This window comes from Heteronotia binoei, chromosome 9, assembly GCF_032191835.1.
Source record: "Heteronotia binoei isolate CCM8104 ecotype False Entrance Well chromosome 9, APGP_CSIRO_Hbin_v1, whole genome shotgun sequence".
NCBI lineage: Eukaryota > Metazoa > Chordata > Lepidosauria > Squamata > Gekkonidae > Heteronotia > Heteronotia binoei.
In genome coordinates this window covers 110579658-110601920 of record NC_083231.1, presented here as the reverse complement: position 1 = coordinate 110601920, position 22263 = coordinate 110579658, and the positions used below count along the sequence as shown (strand labels likewise).

The 22263-nt window shown below is 47.3% G+C and overlaps 1 protein-coding gene across 3 annotated transcripts in view; it reads right to left on the bottom strand.

Annotated features, from left to right (window-relative positions):
- The window catches only part of RUFY3 (RUN and FYVE domain containing 3), an 81780-nt gene that overhangs the window by 7884 nt on the left and 51633 nt on the right, over positions 1-22263 (bottom strand). The window contains exons 11-16 of one of the 3 annotated variants that reach the window (XM_060247178.1): positions 21930-22013; positions 20621-20788; positions 18030-18127; positions 9727-9846; positions 6707-6830; positions 1717-1796 (exon numbers count right to left, since the gene is read on the bottom strand). In XM_060247178.1, coding sequence (XP_060103161.1) covers positions 1717-1796; positions 6707-6830; positions 9727-9846; positions 18030-18127; positions 20621-20788; positions 21930-22013 — 674 coding nt within the window. Of the gene's footprint in view, positions 1-1716; positions 1797-6706; positions 6831-9726; positions 9847-13554; positions 13720-18029; positions 18128-20620; positions 20789-21929; positions 22014-22263 lie in introns of those variants that run through there. The other 2 variants (XM_060247175.1, XM_060247176.1) reach the window with 2 other exon arrangements.

The window sequence follows — 22263 nt, the reverse complement described above, 5'->3', positions numbered from 1 at the left end:
AGCAACTGTTGATCCCAGGAGAGCAATCGATTTTGAACACTGCATTATTCTGTTCTTATAAACTTATTAAATCCTCATTTCCAGGAGTGATTATTTCATGTTTTCCTGTAAGGTAGCATCTTTACTGAATGTGACTTCTCGTGTCATTCAGTTATCCCTTTTTCTCTTAATGAACTCTGTAAACATGACAATACAATCCCTCCACTTCTGCAGAGGGGCTACAATCTTCAGAAAGACACTCAGCGACTGTTCTTTTCCTTCAAATAACGGGGTGACCCAACGGACAGGTATTCTATACCTGAAGAATCAAATGATGCCTGCGAAACCTATTCCAGGAAAGCCACCAAACTAGGTGATTCGGCAACGTCACCAGGCAGCGGGTTCTATTCTTGAGCTTCAGGAGAACGTTGAAACATTCATCCTACATCATGCACCTGACAGAGCTTTTTTTGAGCAGGAATGCACAGGAACACAGTTCCAAATGGCTTGGCATCGGGGGTGTGGCCTAATATGCAAATGAGTTCCTGCTGGGCTTTTTCTACACCAAAAGCCCGATGTGGAACAAGGGTGATGTCAGGGGGTGTGGCCTATTGTGAAAATGAGTTCCTGCTGGACTTTTTCTACACAAAAAGCCCTGCCAACAGCCAAGGGGGGCTCCACATGAGGAGGGGAAAAAAGCAAAGGGGGAGCCCACTCAGAGCTAAGATATGTGTTTCTGCACACCTGGGACACCCCAAGTTTTCAGAAAGATATGAAACATTTTTAAAAGCTGCAAAATTAAAAATGTAGTCACCACTATCTAAACATGCAGAGAGAAAGATGGGGGATGGGAACAACCTGAGCTACCATAGCAATGCTTTTTTTAAAAAAACTGATCTTTTTCTCCAATAATAACTGGAATTCTTATCCAACATAATCTGTCTGTTGCCCAGTTCCCATATTCAGGCCTCAGATTCAGCAGGAGTTCCCAGGAGCACAGCTCCTGAACCTTTCTGAGGGTTCCCCCTCTTCCTTCCCCCCTGCCTTGTCCATTGAATAGGAGGTGCAGCTGCATAACAAGCCCTGGATTATGAAAGTGGGCAGCCAGCCAGCCACCAGGGGCTTTGCCATGCCCCCAGCAGCCCTCATCAACCCCTGGAGAAGCCCACGCCACCCCTTCTCCACTTCTTATGTGATTTTGGGCGGCAGGTGGCTTGCTGGCCTTTTGACTACGACGGCTGGGGTGGCCAAGGAGAGCCTCAGGTGAACGAGGCCTGCTTGGGCTGGCTGGATCACTAGCCAGTCCATGCAGGCCTCACTTGCCCGGGGCTCTCCTTTCTTGCATCAGGTTGCTTTTGGCTGGGGGGGGCATATGCTAATGAGTTATGCGAATGAGCTCCGCCACCTATTTTTTTCTGGACCAACCCTTCCCATATCTATTCCTGGCACAGACAAGCAAGGCAGTTGGCAAAAGAGAGCAGTTGTCTTGAGATTCCGGACCAGATGTGATGAAGGCCGACTGGGCTGCTGGCGTTAGGTCAGGGTTAATAACAGGCCAAAGCCGGTGCTTGGTGTGATTTTAATCATCCAGAAGTAGCCAAAAGCGTCTGCCCATGAGCTCTGTCAGCCTCTACAATCCGTTTCAGTCTCCAATACTTACATGGCCACTTAAATGAACATATAATGAAAAATGAAGCTAAAGCAATAAGAGGATGCTCATTTCTGCTCAGCCCATACTTGACTGGAAGTACTGCATTCTCCTCCTTCATGGATGGTCTCCGTTGGGAATCTCCCTCCAGGAGTTTGCTTCCAGGATCCTATAAAGAGAGGGAGATATGAGAATAAAAGCAGAATATCCAGTGAATTTTCCCCTCCAAAAAGTGCTGGGTAGTGAACATATGAAGCTGCCTTCTACTGAATCAGACCTTCGGTCCATCAAAGTGTCTTCTCAGACTGGCAGCGGCTCTCCAGGGTCTCAAGCTGAGGTTTTTCACACCTATTTGCCTGGACCCTTTTTAGCTGGAGATGCCAGGGATTGAACCTGGGGCCTTCTGCTTACCAAGCAGATGCTCTACCACGGAGCCACCGTCCCTCCCCTGACGCCCCAAGCACCAGTGTACATGGTTCCTTCCGTTTCCTGCTTTTATCTCCACAACCCTAAGAGGTAGGTGTGACGAACTGTGCTGTAACAAGCTCGTAAGTGCTGTGTCAACATGTTTAAGTTCAAGTTTAAGTTTATTTCAATTTATATCCCGCCCTTCCCACCGAAGTGGCTCAGGGCGGCTCACAACATATAAAATCTAACATAGAATTTTAAATTTAAAATACATCAATTACAACAGTTAAAACAGTAAAATAATAAAACATTTAAACAGCGATCTATCAAAATACTACACTGAACCTTCCATAGAATTTCTAATGCCAGTTAATTATAGGCCAGCCGGAAGAGGGTTGTCTTACAGGCCCTGCAGAACTGGCCAAGGTCCCGCAGGGCCCTCACCTCTTCCGGCAGCTGGTTCCACCAGCAAGGAGCCATTACAGAAAAGGCCCTGTCCCTGGTGGATTTCAGACGGGCCTCCTTTGGCCCGGGGATAGCAAGCAGATTTTGAGAGCCTGATCTCAGTACTCTCTGGGGAACATGTGGGGAGAGACGGTCCCTAAGGTAGGCAGGTCCTAGGCCATATGAAGAACTGTGGAGGGTCAACACCCCACAGAGCCAGAGAGCCTTTCAGTGATAGGCTGCTCAAAGGGATTTGATTGGTTAGCATCAGTTGAGCAAAAAGACTTGGGAACAGAAAGACTCTCTATGGAAGAGAACTCGGTTTGAGTTTAGCCCTAACTGTAGAAAGTTTAACTCTGACAGAAAACAGTGTCATACTGACTAAGGACTGGGAAGGTTGGCAAAGAGGAGTGGGAGGATCGGTGAAGACCCACACACCTCTGGTTCGGGCCAGGAAAAGGGACAGATCTTCTAGTTAGAGGAGTAATTCCCTGCCCAGTTGATAAGGGAGCTAGCTCAAAGAGTGGTGTGATCCTTGGTGTGTTTAGAGAAGGAATCTGGGCACTTGGTAGTGTATCCCTGCCTTCTGAAACTCAAAAGAGTCGGTTAAACTAAAGAAAGTGAACTGGAGTGTTTAGGAAACACTGTCCAGAGAAGATCAACAAAGATGGTGAGGGGTCTGGAGACCAAGTCCTACAAGGAAAGGCTAAGGAGCTGGCTTGGAGAGGAGACGACTGAGAGGTGATATGATCACTATCTTCAAGTACTTCAAGAGAGGATGGTGTAGAGTTGTTTTCTGTGGCCCCAGAAGGTCAGACCAGAACCAACAAGTTGAAATTAAACAAGAGTTTTTGACAGTTAGAGCGATTCCTCAGTAGAATAGGCTTTCTCAGAAGGTGGTGGGCTCTCCTTCTTTGGAGATCTTTAAACACAGGCTAGAATGCCAATCTGACAGCAATGCTGATTCTGTGAATTAGGCAGATCATGAGAAGGAGGAGAGGAAGGGTTGCATCAGCGCTTAGTCCTCGTGGCCATTTCTTACACGCCCAGGGAAATGCTGTTTGCCACTTTGGGGTCAGTCAGCAATTTTTTTCCGGGCCAGCTTGGCTAGGGATCCTGGAGGGTTTGGTTTTTTTGCCATCTTCTGAGCATGGAGTAGAGGTCACTGGAGGCATGTGGGGGACGTATTTGTGAGTTTCCTGCATTGTGCAGGGTGTTGGACTAGATGACCCTGGAGGTCCCTTCCAACTCTATGATTCTATGAAACCAAAGCCTCTCAATCTCTAAGTCAGCTGTGAGTTGATGGCACTATACACAAGCACACAGCATGTTCAAGATATGTTGATAAAAATATAAGAACATAAGAGAAGCCCTGTTGGATCAGGCCAATGGCCCATCCAGTCCAACACTCTGTGTCACATAGGAACATAAGAGAAGCTATGTTGGATCAGGCCAGTGGCCCATCCAGTCCAACACTCTGTGTCACAGAAGATCATAAGAGAAGCCATGTTGGATCAGGCCAGTGGCCCATCCAGTCCAACACTCTGTGTCACAGAAGAACATAAGAGAAGCCATGTTGGATCAGGCTAATGGCCCATCCAGTCCAACACTCTGTGTCACAGAAGAACATAAGAGAAGCCATGTTGGATCAGGCCAATGGCCCATGCAGTCCAACACTCTGTGTCACAGAAGAACATAAGAGAAGCCATGTTGGATCAGGCTAATGGCCCATCCAGTCCAACACTCTGTGTCACATAAGAACATAAGAGAAGCCATGTTGGATCAGGCCAATGGCCCATGCAGTCCAACACTCTGTGTCACAGAAGAACATAAGAGAAGCCATGTTGGATCAGGCTAATGGCCCATCCAGTCCAACACTCTGTGTCTCATAAGAACATAAGAGAAGCCCTGTTGGATCAGGCCTATGGCCCATCCAGTCCAGCACTCTGTCACACAATGGCCAAAACCCAGGTGTCATCAGGAGGTCTATCAGTAGGGCCAGGACACTGGAAGCCCTCCCACTGTGGGCCCCCCAAGCACCAAGAATACAGAGCATCACTTGCCCCAGACAGAGAGTTCCAACAATACGCTGTGGCTAATAGCCACTGATGGACCTCTGCTCCATATTTTTATCCAATCCCCTCTTGAAGCTGTCTATGCTTGCAGCCGTCACCACCTCCTGTGGCAATGAATTCCAGGTGTTAATCACGCTTTGGGTGAAGAAGGACTTCCTTTAATCTGTTCTAACCTAACATAACCTGACCGCTCAGCAATTTCATTGAGTGCTCATGAGTTCTTGTATTCTGGGAAAGGGAGAAAAGTATTTTTTCCTCTGCCTTCTCTAGCCCATGCTATGGGACATGAAGTGTCTTCCTGGCAGAATCTCCTCCCAAGGCGATTTAATTTCACTTGCTCTTCAGCTTTGGCAGTGGAAAGTGCCTTCAAGTCGCAACTGACTTACGGCAACCCCGTGGGGTTTTCAAGCAAGAGGCGTTCAGAAGTGGCTTGCCATTGCCTGCTTCTGTATAGCGACCTGGACTTCCTTGGTGGTCTCTCATCTAAATATTAACCAGGGGTGTCTCTTGCTTAGCATCTGAGATCTGATGAGACTGAGCTATCCTGGGCCATCCGGGTCAGCGCTCCACAACTTTTCAAGTTCTCAAACCGCAAGGCCTGTGAGACGAAGGTATTCCGCCGGCCTTTGTTTGAGACAGCGGACGTTCTTATTCTATCTGCTTGGCCTCCCTTGTCTGTCACGATGCTATCTTAGTCTTAATTTATTATTACATCCTTGGGCCTACAGCTGCACTGATAGAATGTGCCCAATGGAAATCGCTGTCATGACATACATGCGGCTTTGTTTTATTGTACTGTTATGGTTTTAATAGGTAAGTTTTTAATTGTTCTAACTTTTGTTGTGATCCACCCTGAGCCCATTTGCAGGAAAGGGCGGAATACAAAAGAGACAGACGGATGGATAAGATAGATGGATAAGATAGACAGACGGATGGATAGACAGATGGACGGATGGATAGACAGACAGATTAGATAGATAGATTATATAGATGGATAGATTAGATAGGATAGACAGACAGACAGACAGATAGATGGATGGATGGATTAGATAGGATAGATGGATTAGATAGATAGATGGATGGATGGATGGATGATAATATAAAATAGATTAGATAAAATAGATAGATTAGATAAAATAGATAGATTAGATAGGATGGATGGATGATAATATAAAACAGATTAGATAAAATAGATAGATTAGATAGGTAGATAGACAGACAGACAGATGGATGGATTAGATAGGATAGCTAGATTAGATGATAGATAGACAGACAGACAGACAGACAGATGATAATATAAAATAGATTAGATAAAATAGATTAGATAGGATAGGTAGGTAGATAGACAGACAGATAGACAGATGGATGGATGGATTAGATAGATAGATAGATAGATAGATAGATAGATAGATAGATAGATAGATAGATAGATAGATAGATAGATAGATAGATAGATGATAGACAGACAGACAGACAGATGGATTAGATAGATAGATAGATAGATAGATAGATAGATAGATAGATAGATAGATAGATAGATAGATGGATGGATGGATGGATGGATGGATAGATAGATAGATAGATAGATAGATAGATAGATAGATAGATAGATAGATAGATAGATAGATAGATGGATAGATGGATAGATGGATAGATGGATAGATGGATAGATGGATAGATGGATAGATGGATAGATGGATAGATGGATAGATGGATAGATGGATAGATGGATGATAGATGGATAGATGGATGATAGATGGATAGATGGATGATAGATGGATAGATGGATGATAGATAGATAGATGGATGATAGATAGATAGATGATAGATAGATAGATGATAGATAGATAGATAGATGATAGATAGATAGATAGATAGATAGATAGATAGATAGATAGATAGATAGATAGATAGATAGATAGATAGATGATATAAAATAGATTAGATAAAATAGATAGATTAGATAGGATAGATAGGTAGGTAGGTAGACAGACAGACAGATGGATGGATTAGATAGGATAGATAGATTCGATGATAGATAGGTAGATAGATAGATGGTAGATAGGTAGGTAGACAGGTAGATAGATAGGTAGACAGACAGACAGACAGATGCATGCAGAAGGAGACATTAGTACTAATCCTAGGAGATTACCATTTTGGGCCCAGCCTTTGGAAAGTCCTTGCCTTGGCTGTGAAAGCCCTTGTTTTCCTGAACCCCGTAGCGAGAAGGTGACCATCGGTCCCGGGACCACTTCAGTTCCTGTTCGAGTTGGCTCCTGCGGAAACAGTATGGAGGCAGGGCTCAATAAGGGGGAGCTTCAGCTTACTGGCTTCAGTTTTTTAAGAAGCCACTGAAAGGAAAGGGAGAAAAAGGAGGACAGGAAAGAACACACGTGGTTAACAGCCTTTCAAAGAGTCTTCAGAAATGAGGATTTTAAAAGGAACGCCTCAGAACCAGAACAAAAGAGAAAGCTGACAAGAAAACCTCATATCACAAAAACCTCACTCAGTGTGAAAACAAAAGTGAGGAATTGGCTGCTGTAGGAGGTGGAGCCACCCTCTGAAACATACGGAAGAAGCCCAAATGAAGGTGAGAAGAGAGGTGATCTTAAAAATGTGCTCCCTCTAAGCCAGGGGTGTCAAACATGAGGCCTGGGGGCCAAATCAGACCCCCAGAGGGCTCCCATCAGGTTCCTGAGCAACTCACTGTCATTTGCTTCCTTCTCCCTTTCTCTTGCTTCCTTCTCCATCACAGCTTGCCTTGCCAGGTTTGCTCAACAGCACAGCAGCTACAGAGCAAAGCCTCTATTTTCTCTATTGGCTGAGGCTTCTCCCTTGGGGAGGAAGGTGGGGGAGGCAGAGCTTGCTGTGCCAGGCTCTCTCAATTGGACAGCGGTAAGGGTTTTTAAAAATTAATTGTGTTTGTCTGTGTCCTTTATAAAGTTTATCTCTCCGCTACCTAATCTGAAATAGGCACATGCACGGCCCAGCCCGACATGGCCCGGCCCAACAAGGTCTCATTAATGTTCAATTAACGGCCCACATAACAAATGAGTTCAATACCCCTGCTCTAAGCTGTGGAGTCCTGTGAGCAAAAATTCTACCTCGGGAGCTCCTGACGTTAAAGTTGTGAGCTGCTGTGTAAATCTGGGCCATTTTTCCCAAGGTAAGATAAAAACGTGTGAGCCGGAGGCTAAAAATCTGTGAGCTGGCTCACGCTGACTCAGCTCGGAGGGAACGCTGGCTGGGAAAGGGGTGAGAGAGAATAAAACGAATACTGTGGCAGCCGCTGCCACTGAAAGAATGCTGTTTCAATCTGCGCAGGCCGTCGGATCTTTAGGGGTAAGCAGAAGCCCGGCTGGGCAAGAGCGCCGACCAGTTTCTAAAAATGCCGAGTGGACACAAAGATTGGTGGGCACCACAGGGTGCACGGGCACTGTGCTGGAGACACCCCCCTCCCGGTCTCCACAGTCTCTCAAGCACAGACAACCTTTGTGGCACAAAAGCCCTACTAAACACAGGCGAGAGCTCTTAAAGACACAGAGACCGCTTGTTGAAGAGTTTCCCATCCACCTCTCTGGTCACCCGCAAATGCATTGGGATCCACACGACAAGCCTGTGCTCTGGTTGGAAAAGTTCAGAGCTCACTTCCTTGATTGGCAGGGCTTGCTGTGTTATTATAACAGTAAATGTATCTGGGGCTTTTTTGGTAGCAGGAACTCCTTTGCATATTAGGCCACACCCCTCTGATGTAGCCAATCCTCCAAGAGCTTCCAGGGCTCTTAGTACAGGGCCTACTATAGGTTCCGGGAGGATTGGCTGCATCAGGGATGTGTGGCCTAATATGCAAAGGAGTTCCTGCTACAAAAAGAAGCCCTGAATATAGCCGACACTAGGCAAACCAATAACTGAGAGTGAATTAATATCCATTTACACACTGATGTATGGCTTGATTCGGTGGTAGTGCTTAGACATTCTAGGAAAGGAAGATAAGAAAACAACGGCAATGAGCACAGCTGGCATTATTTTTCCTTTGGCGTCCAAATATGTTTTTGAAGGTTTTCTAAAATTGAAACGGAGAAATAAAAATACCTTGGGGTCTTTGTTTGGACTTCATGGGCTAACAGAACTTCAGCATAGAAATGGGACATTAATTAACTCTTAATTATTGGCTTGCCTAGCGTCAGATATATTTACTGTTATAATTACTTATACCCAGGGCTTTTGGGGGGTAGAAAAAGCCCAGCAGGAACCCATTTGCATATTAGGCCGCACCCTCTGATGCCAAGCCAGCCAGAAGGGTGTTCCTGCACTTGCCTGCTCAAAGGAACACCTGCTTTATACCGTCACTCCATTGATATTGTACTGTTACGTATTTTGGATGGCTTATCACATTAGGGAAAAAACAAAGAGGTCTAGACAGGGTTTTTAGTTTATCCCTGCTTTTAACACTAATTTTACATCTTCTGTTTGCATTCATATTTTAGCTGTATTTTAGATGGGATCATATTTTATTACTGTATAATTATATCACATTTTATTGAATTGGAATTTTATGAATTGTTCGCTGATCTTTGACCATCATAAATAAATTCGGATTCATATTTTGGATAGGGCTCGCCAGGGCTTCTTTTTGAGCAGCAACACACAGGAACACAGTTCCACCTGGCTTGGTGTCAGGGGGTGTGGCCTGATATGCAAATGAGTTCCTGCTGGGCTTTTTCTACAAAAAAGCTCTGTATGAAACAATAGGGATGTCAGGGAGTGTGGCCTAATATGCAAATGAGTTCATTTCTTGTAGAAAAAGGCCTGTGTGAAACAATGATGTCAGGGGGTGTGGCCTAATATGCAAATGTGTTCCTGCTGGGCTTTTTCTACAAAAAAGCCCTGTGTGAAACAATGGTGATGTCAGAGGTGTGGCCTAATATGAAAATGAGTTCCTGCTGGGCTTTTTCTTAAAAAAAAAAAAGCCCTGTGTGAAACAATGGTGATGTCATGGGGTGTGGCCTAATATGCAAATGAGTTCTGGCTGGGCCTTTTCTACCAAAAAAAGCCCCCAGGGGGGCCTCGCTATGTCGACATGTGCTGTGTTTTTACTACGGAGTGGAGAAAAGCCACCCTGACCGACGGGCCCCCCCTCCCGAGAAAAACCACAGCCCGTTGTCTCTTCACCGCTGCTTCCGGAGCTGCTCGGCCTCCAGCTGCAGGCTGTTGATCTTCTCTCCGAACTCCTGCTTGAAGAGCCGGTTGTCCTCCTCCAGGGACTGGCGCTCTTTCTCTGCCTGCTGCAATCTGGATTTGAGCCACATGAACTTGTGATAAAAAACAAAAGCCACGGTGGGGAGGAAGACTGAGTTCAAGCGACAAATTAAATGAAATAGAAAACGAAACAAAACAAAAACCCAAACAAGTCTAATGGGGGAAAAAATGTTGCCGGGCGGAGGGTGGGTGGGGCGAGAAAGAATGTGCAGGAAGAGCAAGAAAGGAGTGGGGGATGAAAAGTAATCTAAAGGGAAATCAAAATGTCGGTGAACCAGGCAGAAGAAACATCTATTTTCAATTCTTTTTTATTATTATTATTATTCTATTACTACAGTTTACAGTCATTAGATGATAAACATAAAACGTCACTTTTAATCCATAGTCAAAGCAAACCTCAAGTACACAGTTATGGTTAAGTCAATTTTTTTTTCGTCTCTTTTTTTTAAAATCTGCACGTTACATTGCAGCTTTACACATGTAACTGGAACTTGCATCATGGGATACCTAACTATAATTAAGAAATTAGTGCATTCGTCTGGTCTCGTCCACAACTGTCACATCAGGTCACGCGCGCAAGGGGGTCTAGACTGAGCGCAAGGGAGTTGCGGGGCTGGCGTTCGGATCTTCTGGCCCTCTGAGGCATCGCTGCGACGCCGGAAAGGGCGGTACGTGAACAATACGGGGGCTGCCTTCCATCCTACCTGTACCTGCCAGCCGTGTGCCGAGTTCCGGCGTAACGGTCAGGCTACAAGGTGGCACAGGCGGTGACCGCAGCTCAGCAAAGATATGAAACTGTCACCTGAGCCTGTCTGCCAATTCGAAGCGCAGGAAACAGGTTTGCGGTAGAGACCTCTGTGTAGCTCAGAGTGCACAAGCCGGGTTTGTGTGTGCGTGTGTGTGTGGGGGAATCTCTTATTTGAAGGCATCCTGCGTCAGTCTCCAAATAAATGAAAAACATGGAGGGCTGTTCTTGTGTGTCAGTTGGCAAGAACGCAGTAGTCCAAGCCGTAGGGGGTGGGATGGAAAGCGATGGAGTGGGGGAGCTGAGAGTCAAAGTCTTCCCCCGCCCCCGGGTAGGACTGTTAACCAAGAATGCTTTCCTCAGGAAGATTCCTCCTCTCCTCCTCCCCCCACCCCAAAAAACCTGAGCCTTTCATTCCATTTGCTGACTTTTTTGCCAGCTTTCATTCCTGAAAGTTATTTTGAGGGCTCCTGTATTCCCTGCTCCAACTGGGGGAGGGGGCACTGATGCCCCCTAGTGGTTGGTCTGATCTCCCTGGGCTGGCCAGCTGGGTTCCAATGGATGGCTTCAACTGATGGGAGGGCCAGGAATGGATCGAGAATGGGTGCCCCTTGGCATGCAGAAGGCCCCCAGATCAACACTTGGCATCTCCAGTTCAAAGCATCAGGTTGTAGGCGATGTGAAGGACGTTGACTGAGACTCCAGAGAGCTGCTGCCGGTCTGAGTACACAATACTGACTTGGATGGACCAAGTCTAATGCATTCAGGGGGAGGGATGGTGGCTCAGTGGTAGAGCATCTGCTTGGTAAGCAGAAGGACCCAGGTTCAATCCCTGGCATCTCCAACTAAAAAGGGTCCAGGCAATCTTTTGGGTTTGCCATTGTGTGGGACAGGATGCTGGACTGGATGGGCCCCTGGCCTGATCCAGCAGGGCTCTTCTGATGTTCTGATGAAGGGAAGGCCTCAGCCTCTATGCCCTGTTGTTGGCCCTCCAGAGGAATGGGTTGGCCACTGTGTGAGACAGGATGCTGGACTGGATGAACCACTGGTCTGATCCAGCAGGGCTTTTCTTATGAGCAGAGTGAAAGAATAAGGTCCGTGATGAATACCACCCTCCAAGTTTTACAAACTCTCCCCCAAATACTTTCCCTTTCACTGGGAAACTCAAAGAAGATCTTCATGGAAGGGGGACTTCTCCTAAGGAACAGTAAACTATTTATACCCATAAAAGCTGACTCTGAGCACCTTGGAGAACATTGACGGGGCTACCTACACACCAAGTCCTCTTTCAAGACCAGCAAAGTGGAGAGAGAGGTCCCATTTCACTCTAAGCACAAAAAACCTGAGCTGCGCTGGTTAGCCTTCTTTTCAGTTTATCTTTCGCTATTTTGCCAGAATTCTTAGCTACCTGAACCAAAGTCTGAGACACAAATGCTAGTGAGCAAAAGGAAACCTGAAATGACGACGGGGAAAGAAGTTATCGGATGTTGTGGCTACTCTGAGTTAAGGACTGACCAGCAGTAATTCGCAGACAGTTCCGTTTGCTTCTCTTCGATAACAAGGTTGAAATCCATTATGAACCATTCTGTAGAATATTACATTGCGGGAGAGGAGAAAGGTAACACGCACCTATCGTCAATGACCCTTCAATTAAAGAGGAGAGCTGAGATTTTTATTTTGATGGTCATAAAGTCAGAGGTAGGAGGCAGTGCAAAGATTAAGAAGGGTTTCCAGTTTTTTAAATGCAGCTACTAAGCATGTTGCCTAAAACGGAGCAAATAAATCCTTAATACACAGGCAGGGTGGAAAACTGCCTTGGTTTGTCCCAGCCACTGCCTAGTACAACTGTGGTTTATATTTTTTCTAGTGTATTATTTATTTGCACTGTGGTTGTTGTTTTTTTGCCTTCCTCTGTGTATCATTTTACACCGTGTACACGTGGGCTATAGCAAAGCAAGGGGGTTATCCATCAGATAAAGACTTTTGGAAGAGAAGCACTAATCCACATAGAAACGGTGGAACGATGGGTTGAATTCTAGCAGGAGCTCCTTTGCATATTAGGCCACACCCCCTTGATGCAGCCAATCCTCCGCGAGCTTACAAAAAAGAGCTTTGTAAGCTCCAGGAGGATTGGCTACATCAGGGGTGTGTGGCCTAATATGCAAAGGAGCTCCTGCTAGAATTCCACTCCTGGGTGGAACTATCCATTGGCACCCACAGAGAACTGAAAATAGAAGAAAAGCCAGGAATAAAACAAGGCCAGGCAGAGATCACACAGTCAGCTGCTCTGACACACAAGTCCCAGGGATGTATTCTGTGCCGCTGTAAAGTGAAGGGGTATCACCTGATCAAATTTGCAATTGTATTTGAGAAACTTGTGCCTACTTGGGCTGGCGTGCTGGGCAGACACCGCGGAGAAGACACACTTTCAGGTTGCATACGATTTGGAGAAATTCATGGGGAGAGGGAGCGCACACAAGCCTTCAATTAGCAGGGGTGAAGTTATCCATCTGTGATAACGTGTTTTCCCCCCACTGGCATTGAGGTCAAATGGAACAGTGGATGCTAAGGGAGCATGGTTTGTCATAGGCACCCAGGGTGGCTCTCCACCTCTACAGACATCCTTGCTTCATCTACTTTACACTGAAGCAACACAGAAAACTACCTGGCCCACCCTTGGATTTAATATTGCCAGGGAAAAACTCCGCAGCTTTCTAGTATACCACCACTCATGGCCCACCGGGCGTAAAAAGAGTTAAAGGCTTTGTTTTGCTATACATTTTGAATCAACACCTTTTCTTTTGTTTGGCAATTTTCTGGGGTAGTTACGGGACAAACCGTTTAAACGACAAGGACGAACCAGAGCAGGGTTAGGGTTATACGCTAGGGCTTCCGCTTCTCAAAAAAAAAAAAAGTTTTTTTTTAAAAAATCACAAAATTCCAAGTCAACTTCAGGTGATAAACATTTAAGTCTGATATCTAAATTCCTATCAATCTCATTCTGCTTTTCCGTCGTAATCGAGTCGAGATGTCAGAGTTGGGAGATGATCAGCTGCCGCAACAAAGGGGGGGTGGGGAGAAGAAAAGCCTAGGGGTGCTTCTGGATCAGTTTGTTCGCTGCACTATTTAAGGTTTTTGCCTGTTTCACCAAATCCTTTTCGCTATATGGAGAAAAGGGCGTAATGATGACATGGGGAGTCAGAGGGAGGGGAAGGGAAAAGGAGACAGACAGCAGAAGAAAACACCCGTTAATTCAACAGACACCAATGACTGCATACGATGACAGATTCCGGTGGGTAGCTGTGCTGGTCTAAAGCTACAGAACAAAGCTCTCGAGTCCTGTGCACACGAAAGCTTATACCTAGAATTAAACTTTGTTGGTCTTCAGTGTGCTAATGGACTCAAACTTTGCATAGGACAATGTTTTGCTTTTTGCCAAATGCAAGTGTTACCATGCCACATGCATTCGGCTTAGGTAAATGACACGTGGCATTTGGCTTAGATAAATGGCAGCTGGCATTTCTATACGACAGTGTCCGTTTTGTTTTACTTTTTGCGAGATGTCTCCTGATTGCAAGCACTTCTGCCAGCAAAATGGAACCTTCCTGCCTCCATCTTCAGGTCACTGCTCCGGGAGGGCGTCCTCAGCCTCACTGAGTGTATTATTGGAGGAGGGTGGAGCGGAGATCAGCTACAACCAGGGCTTTTTTTTGTAGCAGGAACTCCTTTGCATATTAGGCCACACATCCCTGATGCAGCCAGTCCTCCAAGAGTTTTCAGGGTTCTTAGTACGGGGCCTACTGTAAGCTCCAGGGGGATTGGCTACATCAGGGTGTGTGGCCTAATAGGCAAAGGAGGTCCTGCTAGAATTCCTTACAGGGCTCTTGGTACAGGGCCTGCTGAAAGCTCCAGGAGGATTGGCTACATCAGGGGGTGTGGCCTAATATGCAAAGGAGGTCCTGCTAGAATTCCTTACAGGGCTCTTCGTACAGGGCCTGCTGAAAGCTCCAGGAGGATTGGCTGCATCAGGGGGTGTGGCCTAATAGGCAAAGGAGGTCCTGCTAGAATTCCTTACAGGGCTCTTCGTACAGGGCCTGCTGAAAGCTCCAGGAGGATTGGCTCCATCAGGGGGTGTGGCCTAATATGCAAAGGAGGATCTGCTAGAATTCCTTACAGGGCTCTTCATACAGGGCCTGCTGTAAGCTCCAGGAGGATTGGCTACATCAGGGGTGTGTGGCCTAATAGGCAAAGGAGGTCCTGCTAGAATTCCTTACAGGGCTCTTCATACAGGGCCTGCTGTAAGCTCCAGGAGGATTGGCTACATCAGGGGGCGTGGCCTAATATGCGAAGGAGGTCCTGCTAGAATTCCTTACTGGGCTCTTCGTACAGGGCCTGCTGTAAGCTCCAGGAGGATTGGCTACATCAGGGGGTGTGGCCTAATATGCGAAGGAGGTCCTGCTAGAATTCCTTACTGGGCTCTTCGTACAGGGCCTGCTGTAAGCTCCAGGAGGATTGGCTACATCAGGGGGTGTGGCCTAATAGGCAAAGGAGGTCCTGCTAGAATTCCTTACAGGGCTCTTGGTACAGGGCCTGCTGAAAGCTCCAGGAGGATTGGCTACATCAGGGGGTGTGGCCTAATATGCAAAGGAGGTCCTGCTAGAATTCCTTACAGGGCTCTTCGTACAGGGCCTGCTGAAAGCTCCAGGAGGATTGGCTGCATCAGGGGGTGTGGCCTAATAGGCAAAGGAGGTCCTGCTAGAATTCCTTACAGGGCTCTTCGTACAGGGCCTGCTGAAAGCTCCAGGAGGATTGGCTCCATCAGGGGGTGTGGCCTAATATGCAAAGGAGGATCTGCTAGAATTCCTTACAGGGCTCTTCATACAGGGCCTGCTGTAAGCTCCAGGAGGATTGGCTACATCAGGGATGTGTGGCCTAATAGGCAAAGGAGGTCCTGCTAGAATTCCTTACAGGGCTCTTCATACAGGGCCTGCTGTAAGCTCCAGGAGGATTGGCTACATCAGGGGGCGTGGCCTAATATGCGAAGGAGGTCCTGCTAGAATTCCTTACTGGGCTCTTCGTACAGGGCCTGCTGTAAGCTCCAGGAGGATTGGCTACATCAGGGGGTGTGGCCTAATATGCGAAGGAGGTCCTGCTAGAATTCCTTACTGGGCTCTTCGTACAGGGCCTGCTGTAAGCTCCAGGAGGATTGGCTACATCAGGGGGTGTGGCCTAATATGCAAAGGAGGTCCTGCTAGAATTCCTTACAGGGCTCTTCGTACAGGGCCTGCTGAAAGCTCCAGGAGGATTGGCTGCATCAGGGGGTGTGGCCTAATAGGCAAAGGAGGTCCTGCTAGAATTCCTTACAGGGCTCTTCGTACAGGGCCTGCTGTAAGCTCCAGGAAGATTGGCTACATCAGGGGGTGTGGCCTAATAGGCAAAGGAGGTCCTGCTAGAATTCCTTACAGGGCTCTTCGTACAGGGCCTGCTGTAAGCTCCAGGAGGATGGCTACATCAGGGGGTGTGGCCTAATATGCAAAGGAAGGTCCTGCTAGAATTCCTTACAGGGCTCTTCGTACAGGGCCTGCTGTAAGCTCCAGGAAGATTGGCTACATCAGGGGGTGTGGCCTAATAGGCAAAGGAGGTCCTGCTAGAATTCCTTACAGGGCTCTTCGTACAGGGCCTGCTGTAAGCTCCAGGAAGATTGGCTACATCAGGGGGTGTGGCCTAATAGGCAAAGGAGGTCCTGCTAGAATTCCTTACAGGGCTCTTCGTACAGGGCCTGCTGTAAGCTCCAGGAGGATTGGCTACATCAGGGGGTGTGGCCTAATAGGCAAAGGAGGTCCTGCTAGAATTCGTTACAGGGCTCTTCGTACAGGGCCTGCTGAAAGCTCCAGGAGGACTGGCTACATCAGGGGGGTGTGGCTTAATAGGCAAAGGAGGTCCTGCTGGAATTCCTTACAGGGCAATTCGTACAGGGCCTGCTGTAAGCTCCAGGAGGACTGGCTACATCAGAGGGGTGTGGCCTAATATGCAAGGAGTTCCTGCTACAAAAAAAAAGCCCTGGCTACAATCAGCATGCAGAAGGTCCCAGATTGAATCCAGCCAATGCGATGCAGGGGTTAAAGGGCTGGATGCGGATCGGGGAGACCTGAGTTCAAATCCCCACTCAAGCCATGGAAGTCTGCTGGCTGACCTTGGGCGTGTCACACACTCTCACAGCCCAACCTCCCTCACAGGGTTTTGTAAAGGAGAAAAAGGAGAATGATGTAAGGCTTGACTGGGAAGAAAGGTGAGATATAAAAGTAAATAAATAAATAAACTCCTGGCATTTCCAGTTAAGAAGACCAGGGAGTAGGTACTGTGAGAACCTAGACTGGAGACCCTGGAGAGCTGCTGCCAGTCTGAGTAGACAATACTGATGATGGGCCAAGGGCCTGACTCAGTATAAGGCAGCTTCACATGCATTCCCTTAAGGCTTGGATTGGTTTTATGAAGAGTAAGTCTATCAATGGTTGCTAGCCATGATGACTGAAGGGAATCTCCACGTTCAGAGGGACTAAGCCTCTGAACCTCAGAGCCAGGAGAGAAAATAAGAAGGCCTCAGCCTCTCTGCCCAGTTTCTGGCCCTGCAGAAGAACTGGTTGGCCACTGTGTGAGACAGGATGCTGGACTAGATGGACCCTCACTGGTTTGATCCAGCAGGGCTCTTCTGATGTTCTCATGAGGGGAAGGCCTTGGCCTCTCTGCCCTCTTGTTGGTCCTCCAGAGGAATTGGTTGGCTACTGTGTGAGACAGGATGCTGGACTAGATGGACCCCTGGTCTGATCCAGCAAGGCTCTTCTTATGTTCTTATGAGGAAAAGGCCTCAGCCTCTCTGCCCAGTTGTTTGTCCTGCAGAGGAACTGGTTGGCTACTGTGTGAGACAGGATGCTGGACTAGATGACCCCCTGGTCTGATCCAGCAAGGCTCTTCTTATGTTCTTACGAGGGGAAGGCCTTGGCCTCTCTGCCCTGTTGTTGGTCCTCCAGAGGAACTGACTGAAGCCACTGTGTGAGACAGGATGCTGGGCCACTGGTTTGATCCAGCAGGGCTCCTCTGATATTCTTATGTTACTGTGGGGTTCTGAGCAGGACTTTTTTTGTAGCAGGAACTCCTTTGCATATTAGGCCACACACCCCTGATGTAGCCAATCCTCCAAGAGCTTACAGGGCTCTTCGTACAGGGCCTACTGTAAGCTTCAGGAGGATTGGCTCCATCAGGGGTGTGTGGCCTCATATGCAAAGGAGTTCCTGCTACAAAAAAATCTGTTCCTTCACAGCACACTAATTCTGAAACCGTGGGCCTTGTACCATGTGTCTAAAATGCTTGCTCTGCCCCCTAATTTCAAAAATCTTTAAAAATATGTATATCAAACACCAACTTAAAAAAAAAATCAACTAACGCTTCAACAACAAGCCACTTTCAATTTTACCTTTGTTCAAGTAGTTTAATGGTCGCAGCCATCTGATTTGTCTTTTCCTCCAGGCGGCTGTTTAACTCAGTCTTCTGTTTCGCTCCCAGATCTGAACTCTAGAATTGGTAGAAAGGCACAAGGAAGGTTATACTGAGGGCAATTTTGAAAACAATTTTTTTTTGTCAACACTCCCCCCCCCCATTGTAAATGATTTTTATTGCAGTTTTCAACATTACATAATTACAATAAAATTGTTACAGTCAAAACATTAACACAAACTTAGAAATAGATAAACAATATATAACAAAAACAACTGTTTCCCATTCTTTAGGAGATAAACAAGGATACAATATCATGTAAATAATACTATACCATGTTGCTACCAACACTGTTACAGTGACAAAATTTCTTTGTACATTATTTTCTGGTTAAAAGAAGTGGCGTATCTATGTTCTGTGCCTATTTTTTCTAGGATGGGGACCATTTAGAGACAAATTGCAAATAAGACTCACAGGGATCAGATTGTTCCAGACTAGATGTAATCTTGTCCATGATCAGAATGTCCCAAACTTAGAGAGCCACAAATCCGTGGTAAGGAGTTTAGAGTTTTTCCAGCTCTGGGCTATTACTGATTTAGCCTAGGTTAGGAATCAGTAGGGGTCATTTGTGGGTAGGTATTTTAACCTCTTGCCAGTTATTAAGTAGGATTAGTAGAGGGTCCATAGGGAGTGTACATTTGGTCAATTTGAAAATGAGGTGTAGATGAGAGAACTATGACTGATTCAAGGTCATTCAAGCAGCTGCACATGGAGGAGGAGTGGGGAAATCAAACCGAGCTCTTCCAGATTAAGAGCCCGTGCCCTTAACCGCGACACCAAACTGGCTCTCACGCTTTGGAAGGGGTACGAGATTTGATTTCAAATGCTGAACGAAGAGTGAACCTCAGACGATGTTACAGTCAACCTCAGACAGGAATGCCAGCCTCCAGGTGAGACCTGCGAATCTCCCAGAAGTACAGCTCATCTCCGGACTACAGAGATCAGTTCCCCTGGAGAAAACGGATGCACCTGAGGGCGGACTCTATGGCATTGTTCCTCAACCCGGAGCTGGCAGCCTTTACCACCCCCTGCCAGTGCCAGTGGCCGGTGGGGAGGGGGCCTGGTAACCTAAAACATGATTCAGGACAGGGAGAGAGGACCGCCACGAGTCAGGCAATGAAGTCTGTAACCCCAGAGTCTGTTGCTGGCCCAAGGGGTTAAGTGACAGCACCAAGCCTGACCGTTCGATGTGGGGGTGGGCTGTAAGGAAACATATTACTGGGAGCACGGCTTTTTTTTTTGTAGCAGGAGCTCCTTTGCATATTAGGCCACGCCCCCCTGATCCTCCAAGAGCTTACAGTAGGCCCTGTTTTAAGAGCCCTGTTAAGGGCTTGCAGGACTGGCTACATAAGAGGGGTGTAGCTTAATATGCAAAGGAGTTCCTGCTACAAAAAAAAGCCCTGTCAGGGAGCAAGTTCGGTGCCCCTCGCCAGAGGGAGGCCCAAGCTGCCTGGGGGCCAATTCAGTAGAAGCTTCTTACCACCCACTGCAATCCAAGGCTTCAGAGCAGGAAGCAAATGCTAAGCATGGCACATAGGTTAAAGCAGGAGAGAACAACACAGAATCATAGAGTTGGAAGGGACCTCCAGGGTCATCTAGTCCAACCCCCTGCACTAACGCAGAAAACTCACAAGTACCTCCTCCTAATTTCACAGGATCTTCATTGCTGTCAGATGGCCATCTAGCCTCTGTTTAAAAACCTCCAAGGAAGGGGAGCCCACCACCTCCCGAGGAAGCCTGTTCCACTGAGGAACTGCTCTAACGGTCAGGAAGTTCTTCCTAACGTTGAACCAGAAACTCTTTTGATTTAATTTCAACCCATTGGTTCTGGTCCTACCTTTTGGGGCCACAGGAAACAATTCCACACCATCCTCTATATCAGGGGTGGGGAACGTCCATTCCAAGGGCCATAAATGGCCCTTCAGATCACTTGGTCTGGCCCTTGGGGATTGCTGGGCCAAGCCAAGCCAGGTGGTGACCTCCCATAGCGTGGGGGATGGGAGCCAGCTACCACCAGTTCAATTTGCACTCGATTATCTCAGATGGTGTGGCCTAATATGCTAATATTAGGGTATGTGGTCTAATATGTTAATGAGTTCCTGCTGGGCTTTTTCTGCCCTGGACCTAGGCATTTTCCTAGGGTGGCAGGTTGGGGGTGTGGGCCAAATTAGGCTGTCCCCACATGACTTCAAATAGAAAAACAATCATTTACGTTAATTTTGCTGGCCTGAATTGTTCTCCCTCGGCGGAGCACTGTTTTTTAAGTTGGTAATTTTGTACGTCCCGCAAATGATGCTATAAATATCCAAATGGCCCTTGGCAGAAAAAAGGTTCCCCACCCCTGCTCTATAGGACAGCCCTTCAAGGACTTTAAGATGGTGATCCTATCACCTCTCAGCTGCCTTCCCAAGGTTTCTTGGCCGCACATGTCCAAGCCCAGCAAGGCTATCAAGTATCAGAGGCTGGCTCTACATCTTCAACCTAACGGGGCCCTGGATTCTGCTTGCTCACCTGCAGCTTGAAAGAAAGTTCGTGTTTGAGGGCCCTGAGATCGTCCAGCTGCTGCCTCAGCGCCACCAGGGCGTCCTGCTTCTCGCAAACGTCTTTCTCCAGCATCCTCATGGCCAGCTCCATTTCCTGTCTCATCCCGATCTGCACCTCCAGCTCTTTTTCCACATCCTGTATCCACGCACAGGCACACACACACACACACACACACAAGATGTGAAATCTGGAATTTACAGATATCCCATCGGTGTGTCATGAGCCCTGACGAGGAGCTGAAAGGGTTAACAGACCTGGAAGAGTTGCCAGCCAGTTCCTCAGCTGAACAAACAGCAGCTGGCCCATCAATCACTCCCCAGGCACCAGTGTCAGCTGCTGACGATCAATCTCCTCCAAGCTCTCCTCCTCCCATCTCAAGAGTTCGAAGCAGGCTCCGGAAAGAACTTTCAGAGCGAAGACATGAGGCACGCCGATGCTTCAGATCTCTTAGCCCTGAGTTCTAGCAGAGTCACTGCCACCCAGGGAGCAGGCTGATTGAGACTCCCATATAGCTCCCACCCAGGACCTGGTAACCTTGTGGAAACAACAAGTCTATTCTCTGGCTTGCAGCCACACTCCTTCCTGATCCTGACCTGCTTGATCTCCTTGGCACCCTGACCTTGTGGCTTTTGGACACTGACTTCTGATTCCGTTTTGTGATTCTGCACTGGTGACTTGGCTCCTGCTTGACTTCCTGGACTTTGACCTTGGACTGGCTTTGGACTCCTGCCTGCCTGCACCCTGAGAACACGACAGAGTGCAAGATGGGTAGTGCCATGTTTGTCTGTCGGTCGCAGCAGAAAGAGAAGGAACCCAGTAACACCTTAGAGTAGGGGTGGCCGAACTGTGGCTCGGGATCCACATGTGGCTCTTCCACACATATTGTGTGGCTCTTGAAGTCCCCAGTGCCCCGTCGGCCAGCATTTCTCTCTTTAAAACACTGCGATCAGGTTTAGACCTAAATCCTATTGCACCTATGGTGTACAACAACCCTGACAAGAAGACAGGCTGATCAGAGTTTTCTGCACTGTTTTCATTTTGTAAAACATTTGCTGATTTATTGTCTCTGAGGCTGGCCTCCCCACCTCCCCAGTGCCTGATGTTAACAGAAACGGGAAATTCTGGCGCGAAGGAAGACTCTGAATACTTTACTTACAGCATCACACATAGCGTACGCTCAATAATTACTGCAAAACCCCCTTTAATTGTCCCCTTTGCTGCATGGGGAAAGGCAGGGCCACAAGAGGCCCCAGCCCAACGTCTCCATCTAGCTTACCAGCCGTAGCTGCGTTTCCTCCTTCAGCTGTTTCCGTGCTTCACTCAAGGCGTGCCCGTCTGCAGTTCTGTCCTGTTTAGTTACCTGCAGTTTTATCAACGTACCACAAAAGCAAACGAGACGGAAATATTTAGCCGTCAAACATTCACTCAAAGAGTACTCAAATGTTCTCCAAACTAGTCTTATATCGTGTGCTGTGCAGCTGCTAGGAAATCTGAAGCTGTACATGCTGTTTAGCCATCATTGTATTACAACGGATGATGTAAACCTGGGTTTGAATACATGCTAGTAAGTGAGAACAAGGAGGGGCTTCCTTGTATCTGGAACTCTCTAG